Source organism: Cyclopterus lumpus, chromosome 6 (assembly GCF_009769545.1).
Source record: "Cyclopterus lumpus isolate fCycLum1 chromosome 6, fCycLum1.pri, whole genome shotgun sequence".
Lineage (NCBI taxonomy): Eukaryota > Metazoa > Chordata > Actinopteri > Perciformes > Cyclopteridae > Cyclopterus > Cyclopterus lumpus.
The window spans coordinates 1,970,001-1,980,000 of NC_046971.1; the positions used below are offsets into that span (position 1 = coordinate 1,970,001).

Consider the following 10,000-nt stretch of genomic DNA (forward strand, 5'->3'; position numbering starts at 1 on the left):
TGTTCATGAATGGAAACTAAAAGTAAAATAAAAATGAGCGTCCCGATCCGGCTGCCGGCTAATCTGCTGGAGGCAGCGGGTGGACGTGCGTGGTGCGTTCATGGCACAGCTCTTGGGTGGGAAAAACAACAATTCCTTAGAGATCGCCGTTTCAGAAAAAAAAAAAAAAAGTATCCACAAGTAAAGGGAGAGTTTGTCTTCAGCTCCACCTGTGGATCGGCGGAGGCCCGGCTGGTTGGCTCCGCCCACCCGACTGGTTGGCTCCGCCCACCCGACAGTCCCATGGCGATAAAATCTAACTAACACACATCGGCATCAAAGAAGAAGACGACGACATATCCAGAGCCAAAAACAACCCCCGAAAAAAAAACTTTAGCAGGACGACAAACTAGAACAGTATGGTGGTAGAAAGACAGTTCCAATCTCACACACACACACACACACACACACACACACACACACACACACTGTAGTCATTGAAATAAGTCATTAAACTGCTCTTTACACGATCATTTCCCATCCCACTTTCTACACATTTACACTGAATATGATTCGACCTCCATATCTTGACCTCTGACCCCACATTCTTACAAGCCCCTCCCCCTCTTCGCCCCCACAGCCAATGGGGAAGCATCTACGTCGAGAAGATGATGCGGCAGGGGGCGTGGCCTCCTGGAGAGTGGGCGGGGCTCATGTAAAGGAAGGAAGAGCCGGTAAGTCACCGATCAAGAAGACTTTTGTCTGAAGGATTGTGGGTAATGTCATTCCAGCAATGGAAGAAGAAGCAACGGGTGTTTGTGAATGAAGGGGGAGGGGGGTGGGGGGGGGGGGGGGGTGGGGCGTAGATTCTCGTCGGCGGTGGTCGTTTTTCTCTTGTGGGTGTGTCCTGACCCCGGGAGGGGGCGGGTCTACCTGTCCTTCAGCTCCTGAGTGAGGCGCTTGGTGAAGCGGCCGCAGAGCAGCCCCATCATGAAGAGCAGCGCCACGCCGGTGCCGATCACCGTCAGGATGTAGTTCTTAGACGGGGACGTCATCACCTGCATGGCCAGGTCTGAGAAGCCCTCGGCCGGAGCCACCTGACAGGAAGGGAGCACAGGAAGTGAGCACGGGAAGTGAGCACGGGAAGTGAGCACGGGAAGTGAGCACGGGAAGTGAGCACGGGAAGTGAGCACGGGAAGTGAGCACGGGAAGTGAGCACGGGAAGTGAGAATGGGAAGTGAGAATGGGAAGTGAGCACGGGAAGTGAGAATGGGAAGTGAGCACGGGAAGTGAGCACGGGAAGTGAGAATGGGAAGTGAGCACGGGAAGTGAGCACGGGAAGTGAGCACGGGAAGTGAGAATGGGAAGTGAGCACGGGAAGTGAGAATGGGAAGTGAGCACGGGAAGTGAGCACGGGAAGTGAGAATGGGAAGTGAGCACGGGAAGTGAGAATGGGAAGTGAGCACGGGAAGTGAGCACGGGAAGTGAGAATGGGAAGTGAGCACGGGAAGTGAGAATGGGAAGTGAGCACGGGAAGTGAGCACGGGAAGTGAGAATGGGAAGTGAGCACGGGAAGTGAGAATGGGAAGTGAGAATGGGAAGTGAGCACGGGACCGCCGCGTTCACATCAGGCTCTTTTAATGGGTTCCAAAATAAAAGCCCCCGTAAATTGTATACAGCTTAAGAAAATAAAAGCTCATTTTAAGTATATTCATTAACTCTGTTTCAAATAAATGTTCACTTTTGAAAAACAGAAGCATTTTTAAAAACTGATTTTTGTTGCTTCTCCCATCAATTATAAAAAATAAAAAAAACTTTGTGACCAACCCTTTAAATTTAAGTTCTAATTTCAGTGCGTTCTGATTTAAGTGCGTTCTAGTTTAAGTGCGTTCTGATTTTAGTGCGTTCCAGTTTAAGTGTGTTCTGATTTAAGTGCGTTCTGATTTAAGTGCGTTCTAGTTTAAGTGCGTTCTAGTTTAAGTGCGTTCTGATTTAAGTGCGTTCCAGTTTAAGTGCGTTCTGATTTAAGTGCGTTCTGATTTAAGTGCGTTCTAGTTTAAGTGTGTTCTAGTTTAAGTGTGTTCCAGTTTAAGTGCGTTCTGATTTAAGTGCGTTCTGATTTAAGTGCGTTCTGATTTAAGTGCGTTCTGATTTAAGTGTGTTCCAGTTTAAGTGCGTTCCAGTTTAAGTGCGTTCTGATTTAAGTGCGTTCTGATTTAAGTGCGTTCTGATTTAAGTGCGTTCTGATTTAAGTGCGTTCTAGTTTAAGTGCGTTTCAGTTTAAGTGCGTTCCAGTTTAAGTAAAGCTTCAGTGGTACCTTTGCGGCGTAGCTCCACATGTCGATGCGGTCCTGAAGTCTCTTCTTGCACTCCGGCTGCAGACGAACACGTTTGTCCTGCAGCGCCTCCATCAGACACGACATCTCTGGGGAAGGTTATTAAATGCCTTTATTATTATTATTATTATTACTAAGCAAACAAAGACGCTAGTTACATTATGTTTGTAGACAAAAAGCTCAGCGAAATATACGTTAAAACATCTGAAGAGCAAAACTCACGTCGCCCTCTGCCGGGCGGGATGGCTGCACATTGATGTTTGATGTCCAGAGCGCACGCCGTGTGGAGGACGGGGTCCACGAAGATGTCCGCCTTGCTCTCCTTCAGCATGTTCAGCACCTCCTGCAGGAGGAGGAGGAAGAGGAAGAGGAGGAGGAGGAGCAGGAGAAAGAGGAAGGTGATGATAAGAGGTAGATTAGGAGAAAAAGAAGAGGAAGGTTTTAGTAAAAAGAAACAGTGTAATTAATGCTGAAAATGAGATTCTGTCAAATTCATTTTCTCCTTATTCTCCATTATTATTATTATCAGGAATTCTGTGAATGCCAGTTGAGGAAACGGTTGCATATTAAAAACAATAAAATCTGTCCATATTGCACAGACATCGTGATGCTGCGGTTTCCTCCCCTCCTCGCGGTCAGTGAAGGCAGCACAGCTTACCTTCTTGCATCCTTCCTGTTTGACCTTCAGCAGGTTGACCTTCAGACACTCCTCCACCTGCCCCGTCTGCTCCTGAGCCGCCGCCTCCTCCGGACACAGCCTGGAGATCTGAGACACCACCCGTCTGTTAGTGCTGCCGCGGAGCCTCTGAGCAAGGCACCGAGCCTCATGGAGCCTCTGAGCAAGGCACCGAGCCTCATGCTGCCACGGAGCCTCTGAGCAAGGCACCGAGCCTCATGGAGCCTCTGAGCAAGGCACCGAGCCTCATGCTGCCACGGAGCCTCTGAGCAAGGCACCGAGACTCATGCTGCCACGGAGCCTCTGAGCAAGGCACCGAGCCTCATGGAGCCTCTGAGCAAGGCACCGAGCCTCGTGTTTACGTCATTTACATCTTCAACATATTTTAATATCATTGCTGTTTTGTTGCTTTTCATGATTTTTAGTATTTCCAATGCGTCGTCGCCCCCTGCTGGCCTTCAGGTCACATTACAACGGATTTCATAACGAGGGAGTCCAGTACGTTATTATGAAGGCCAGAGTTTCTCTGATTTGTTGTCACATGACTGTCGGTCTCAGGTGAATCAAACATGACGTCATAGTTTCACTGAGGAGCTCAGAATGTAATGTTTTTAACACAATCTGGTTAAAGTAAACGGATTAATTGAGGAGAGATTTTAAAAGAAGAAATGTTTGATGAAATATCACAACTTTAAGCTTCGTTTCTGCTGCTTTTTCCTGACGGAAGCTTTCGTCACACGTGATGTGTTCAAGGACCGTCGGAGAGATGAAAATCAGACTTTTCTTTACAGCTTCTGGCTGATAAACGGTGTGATTCTGACAATTTATAATAGAAAACATGCTTTTCCATCCTGCCGGTGGGTTTTGCGCTTCAGAGGGTTAATATACCAGGCTTTCAGTGGTGTGTGTGTGTGTGTGTGTGTGTGTGTGAGACCTCTTGTGTGCAGTGGATCTGCAGCTGAGGGTCCAGCCTGTAGTCCAGCGCCGACTCCTGCAGGATGACCTGGATCTGAGCCTCGCAGTCCGGAGACAAGCGCTGTCACAACAAACACAGAAACAGACACATTTATATTTTTTTATATTTATAAAACATAGATAATTACTTTACGGCTCAAGTTTCTTATTTAGAGGCCAGCGGTCTTCAGGACTTCAGCTGCATCGAATGGTTCATGATTGAATATTCTGTATAAACATCCCATAATCTGATGGTTATATTCAACGTGCAGACAAGCTTTTAGCTCTTAGTGCGGTTTGTTCATATTTCAACAGTAACATTGTTATTGTAAGAAAAATAAAACAGCTAATCTTTTATTTTGATGAGTAACCAGTGGACTTAAGAGGAGGGACGTAGAGACCTGTCAATCACCTTGTAGCCCCGCCCCTAAAGCATCCCCTGCTTTATGGTCTGTTTGACTCTAAATGACCATAATTTACTAAATGAACATCATTCTGTATTGAAGAAGACTTGAAACTAGAGATTGAGACCAAAAACTAATGTTTACAATGTTTACTGAGGGAATACATCAAGAGAAGTAGAGTCATTTATATAGACTTCTATACAACCAGAGGAGTCGCCCCCTGGTGGTCAGGAGAGAGAATGCAGCTTTAACACATGAAGCATAGACTTCTATACAACCAGAGGAGTCACCCCCTGGTGGTCAGGAGAGAGAATGCAGCTTTAACACATGAAGCATAGACTTCTATACAACCAGAGGAGTCGCCCCCTGGTGGTCAGTAGAGAGAATGCATCTTTAACACATGAAGCATAGACTTCTATACAACCAGAGGAGTCGCCCCCTGGTGGTCAGGAGAGATAATGCAGCTTCAACACATGAAGCACAGACTTCTATACAACCAGAGGAGTCGCCCCCTGGTGGTCAGGAGAGAGAATGCAGCTTTAACACATGAAGCATAGACTTCTATACAACCAGAGGAGTCGCCCCCTGGTGGTCAGTAGAGAGAATGCAGCTTTAACACATGAAGCATAGACTTCTATACAACCAGAGGAGTCGCCCCCTGGTGGTCAGGAAAGAGAACGCATCTTTAACACATGAAGCATAGACTTCTATACAACCAGAGGAGTCGCCCCCTGGTGGTCAGTAGAGAGAATATGGAGATAAATCCTCAGTGTGAGGAAACAGGAAGTGAAGTCTCTAAACCAACATGGCGTCTGACCTGGTCGGCGTATTTGAGCTTGAGGCAGGAGATGACTTGACCCTCCAGCTCGCTGTCGGCCGTCGCCTTGTTCAGGATCGGCTGACAGAACTTGGGGATGTCGGCTTTGCAGGCCTTCCTCAGCACCGGGTTCAGCCTGTAGTCTGAGGACAAACACACACGGATACAGCAGCTGCATTTGTGTGTGTGTGTGTGTGTGTGTGTGCGTGTGTGTACCTGTGTTCTGGGTGATCTGTCTCTTGGTGATCATCTGTTTGCATTTAGGATCCATCAGCTCGCTGTTCTTGTTCTGCTTCAGACACTGAAGAACGTTCTTTCCCTCCGACTCCGAACAGAACCGCTAAAAAAAAACAAAAAAACATTTCTACAACCCGGATCACGTGGTGCTGGTTTTACTGGTCTACCCCGATCACATGGTGCTGGTTTTACTGGCCTACCCGGATCATGTGCTTGCAGACCCTCATCAGCTGGTAGTCCAGCTCAGGATCGACCATCTCCACCTCCTGCAGCTTGAAGATCCGCTGGTGGCAGCGCTGAGTCAGCTGACGCTTGTTCTCCTTCAGACACTCGATGACCTGCAGAGACAGGAAGTGACCGAAGTGACGCAGAACGTCTCGTGTCAACAAAGACGAGCTCACAAACAACGACATGTATACCTTTGTCTTCATCTGGACCTGTACCCTATGAAAAGGTCTTCATCTGGACCTGTACCCTATGAAAAGGTCTTCATCTGGACCTCTACCCTATGAAAAGGTCTTCATCTGGACCTGTACCTGATGAAAAGGTCTTCATCTGGACCTGATGAAAAGGTCTTCATCTGGACCTGTACCCTATGAAAAGGTCTTCATCTGGACCTGTACCCGATGAAAAGGTCTTCATCTGGACCTGTACCCTATGAAAAGGTCTTCATCTGAACCTGTACCTGATGAAAAGGTCTTCATATGGACCTGTACCCTAAGAAAAGGTCTTCATCTGGACCTGTACCTGATGAAAAGGTCTTCATATGGACCTGATGAAAAGGTCTTCATATGGACCTGTACCTGATGAAAAGGTCTTCATCTGGACCTGTACCCTATGAAAAGGTCTTCATCTGGACCTGTACCCTATGAAAAGGTCTTCATATGGACCTCTACCCTATGAAAAGGTCTTCATCTGGACCTGTACCTGATGAAAAGGTCTTCATCTGGACCTGATGAAAAGGTCTTCATCTGGACCTGTACCTGATGAAAAGGTCTTCATCTGGACCTGATGAAAAGGTCTTCATCTGGACCTGTACCCTATGAAAAGGTCTTCATCTGGACCTGTACCCGATGAAAAGGTCTTCATCTGGACCTGTACCCTATGAAAAGGTCTTCATCTGAACCTGTACCTGATGAAAAGGTCTTCATATGGACCTGTACCCTAAGAAAAGGTCTTCATCTGGACCTGTACCTGATGAAAAGGTCTTCATATGGACCTGTACCTGATGAAAAGGTCTTCATCTGGACCTGTACCTGATGAAAAGGTCTTCATATGGACCTGTACCCTATGAAAAGGTCTTCATCTGGACCTGTACCTGATGAAAAGGTCTTCATATGGACCTGTACCTGATGAAAAGGTCTTCATATGGACCATGGACCTCTACCCTATGAAAAGGTCTTCATATGGACCCGTACCTGATGAAAAGGTCTTCATATGGACCCGTACCTGATGAAAAGGACTTCACCTGGACCTGTACCTGATGAAAAGGTCTTCATCTGGACCTGTACCCTATGAAAGGGTCTTCATCTGGACCTGTACCTGATGAAAAGGTCTTCATCTGGACCTCTACCCTATGAAAAGGTCTTCATATGGACCCGTACCTGATGAAAAGGTCTTCATATGGACCCGTACCTGATGAAAAGGACTTCACCTGGACCTGTACCTGATGAAAAGGTCTTCATCTGGACCTGTACCCTATGAAAGGGTCTTCATCTGGACCTGTACCTGATGAAAAGGTCTTCATCTGGACCTGTACCTGATGAAAAGGTCTTCATCTGGACCTGTACCTGATGAAAAGGTCTTCATCTGGACGCTAGAGACACCGACTGACATCCTGCACACCTTCTGCTTTAAAAAGGCTTCTCGAACTGTAAAATATTTCTCAGCCTTTATGTTCCGTGCAGCAGAACCAACAGAGACCGGCTGCACCGTGCGGACTCGGGGGTTCGACCCCCAAACCGTGTTTTCATTAGACTGGAGGTCAAAGGGGACCAGCTGACCTGTGCGTTGCCGAAGGCCACGTTCTGGCACAGCCGGTTGATGTCCTGCTTACAGGAGTCGTAGAGCTCCGGCTCCAGGCGGATGTCCTCCGACTGCAGAGAGAGGGGTCAGAGGTCAGAGTCTGACTCAGGTTCATTCACCCAGAAGTAGAACGTACCATCTCCATCCCCCCCCCCCCCCCACGAGTGAACGTACCATCTCCACCTCCTCCCCCCCCCCACGAGTGAACGTACCATCTCCACCTCCTCCCCCTCCCACGAGTGAACGTACCATCTCCACCTCCTCCCCCCCCTCCCACGAGTGAACGTACCATCTCCACCTCCTCCCCCCCCCACGAGTGAACGTACCATCTCCACCTCCTCCCCCTCCCACGAGTGAACGTACCATCTCCACCTCCTCCCCCCCCAAGAGTGAACGTACCATCTCCACCTCCTCCCCCCCCACAAGTGAACGTACCATCTCCACCTCCTCCCCCTCCCACGAGTGAACGTACCATCTCCACCTCCTCCCCCCCCCACGAGTGAACGTACCATCTCCACCTCCTCCCCCTCCCACGAGTGAACGTACCATCTCCACCTCCTCCCCCCCCAAGAGTGAACGTACCATCTCCACCTCCTCCCCCCCCATGAGTGAACGTACCATCTCCACCTCCTCCCCCCCCCACGAGTGAACGTACCATCTCCACCTCCTCCCCCTCCCACGAGTGAACGTACCATCTCCACCTCCTCCCCCCCAAGAGTGAACGTACCATCTCCACCTCCTCCCCCCCCATGAGTGAACGTACCATCTCCACCTCCTCCCCCCCCCACGAGTGAACGTACCATCTCCACCTCCTCCCCCCCCCACGAGTGAACGTACCATCTCCACCTCCTCCCCCCCCAAGAGTGAACGTACCATCTCCACCTCCTCCCCCCCCACAAGTGAACGTACCATCTCCACCTCCTCCCCCCCCAAGAGTGAACGTACCATCTCCACCTCCTCCCCCTCCCACGAGTGAACGTACCATCTCCACCTCCTCCCCCCCCAAGAGTGAACGTACCATCTCCACCTCCTCCCCCCCCACGAGTGAACGTACCATCTCCACCTCCCCCCCCCCACGAGTGAACGTACCATCTCCCCCCCCCCCCATGAGTGAACGTACCATCTCCACCTCCTCCCCCCCCCACGAGTGAACGTACCATCTCCACCTCCTCCCCCTCCCACGAGTGAACGTACCATCTCCACCTCCTCCCCCCCCACGAGTGAACGTACCATCTCCACCTCCTCCCCCCCCACGAGTGAACGTACCATCTCCACCTCCTCCCCCCCCCACGAGTGAACGTACCATCTCCACCTCCTCCCCCCCATGAGTGAACGTACCATCTCCACCTCCTCCCCCCCCACGAGTGAACGTACCATCTCCACCTCCTCCCCCCCCACGAGTGAACGTACCATCTCCACCTCCTCCCCCCCCTCCCACGAGTGAACGTACCATCTCCACCTCCCCCCCCTCCCACGAGTGAACGTACCATCTCCACCTCCTCCCCCCCAAGAGTGAACGTACCACCTCCACCTCCTCCCCCCCCACGAGTGAACGTACCATCTCCACCTCCTCCCCCTCCCACCAGTGAACGTACCATCTCCACCTCCTCCCCCCCCATGAGTGAACGTACCATCTCCACCTCCTCCCCCTCCCACGAGTGAACGTACCATCTCCACCTCCCCCCCCAAGAGTGAACGTACCATCTCCACCTCCTCCCCCCCCACGAGTGAACGTACCATCTCCACCTCCTCCCCCCCCACGAGTGAACGTACCATCTCCACCTCCTCCCCCTCCCACGAGTGAACGTACCATCTCCACCTCCACCCCCTCCCACGAGTGAACGTACCATCTCCACCTCCTCCCCCCCCACGAGTGAACGTACCATCTCCACCTCCTCCCCCCCCTCCCACGAGTGAACGTACCACCTCCACCTCCTCCCCCAAGAGTGAACGTACCATCTCCACCTCCCCCCCCACGAGTGAACGTACCATCTCCACCTCCTCCCCCCCCACGAGTGAACGTACCATCTCCACCTCCTCCCCCCCACGAGTGAACGTACCATCTCCACCTCCTCCCCCCCTCCCACGAGTGAACGTACCACCTCCACCTCCTCCCCCTCCCACGAGTGAACGTACCATCTCCACCTCCTCCCCCCCCATGAGTGAACGTACCATCTCCACCTCCTCCCCCCCACGAGTGAACGTACCATCTCCACCTCCTCCCCCCCTCCCACGAGTGAACGTACCACCTCCACCTCCTCCCCCTCCCACGAGTGAACGTACCATCTCCACCTCCTCCCCCCCCATGAGTGAACGTACCATCTCCACCTCCTCCCCCCCCATGAGTGAACGTACCATCTCCACCTCCTCCCCCCCCCATGAGTGAACGTACCATCTCCACCTCCTCCCCCCCCACGAGTGAACGTACCATCTACACCTCCTCCCCCCCATGAGTGAACGTACCATCTCCACCTCCACCTCCTCCCCCCCCCCATGAGTGAACGTACCATCTCCTCGCCCCCCATGAGTGAACGTACCATCTCCACCTCCTCCCCCCCATGAGTGAACGTAC

The 10,000-nt window shown here is 51.2% G+C and overlaps 1 protein-coding gene and 1 long non-coding RNA gene across 2 annotated transcripts in view; both read right to left on the reverse strand.

Annotated features, from left to right (window-relative positions):
* Positions 1-10,000, reverse strand: part of glg1a (golgi glycoprotein 1a) — a 36,521-nt gene that overhangs the window by 1,510 nt on the left and 25,011 nt on the right. The window contains exons 17-25 of the mRNA XM_034535657.1: positions 7,407-7,499; positions 5,604-5,741; positions 5,383-5,506; positions 5,167-5,309; positions 3,926-4,027; positions 2,974-3,081; positions 2,538-2,658; positions 2,298-2,404; positions 1-1,076 (exon numbers count right to left, since the gene is read on the reverse strand). The exon at positions 1-1,076 is cut by the window's left edge and continues 1,510 nt beyond it. Coding sequence (XP_034391548.1) covers positions 909-1,076; positions 2,298-2,404; positions 2,538-2,658; positions 2,974-3,081; positions 3,926-4,027; positions 5,167-5,309; positions 5,383-5,506; positions 5,604-5,741; positions 7,407-7,499 — 1,104 coding nt within the window. The 3' untranslated portion in view covers positions 1-908. The remainder of the gene's footprint in view (positions 1,077-2,297; positions 2,405-2,537; positions 2,659-2,973; positions 3,082-3,925; positions 4,028-5,166; positions 5,310-5,382; positions 5,507-5,603; positions 5,742-7,406; positions 7,500-10,000) is intronic.
* On the reverse strand, positions 5,768-7,387 carry LOC117732617. The gene is made up of 3 exons (XR_004609616.1): positions 7,219-7,387; positions 6,971-7,187; positions 5,768-6,784 (listed from the first exon to the last, which is right to left on the reverse strand). It is a non-coding gene; the product is annotated as an uncharacterized LOC117732617 (long non-coding RNA).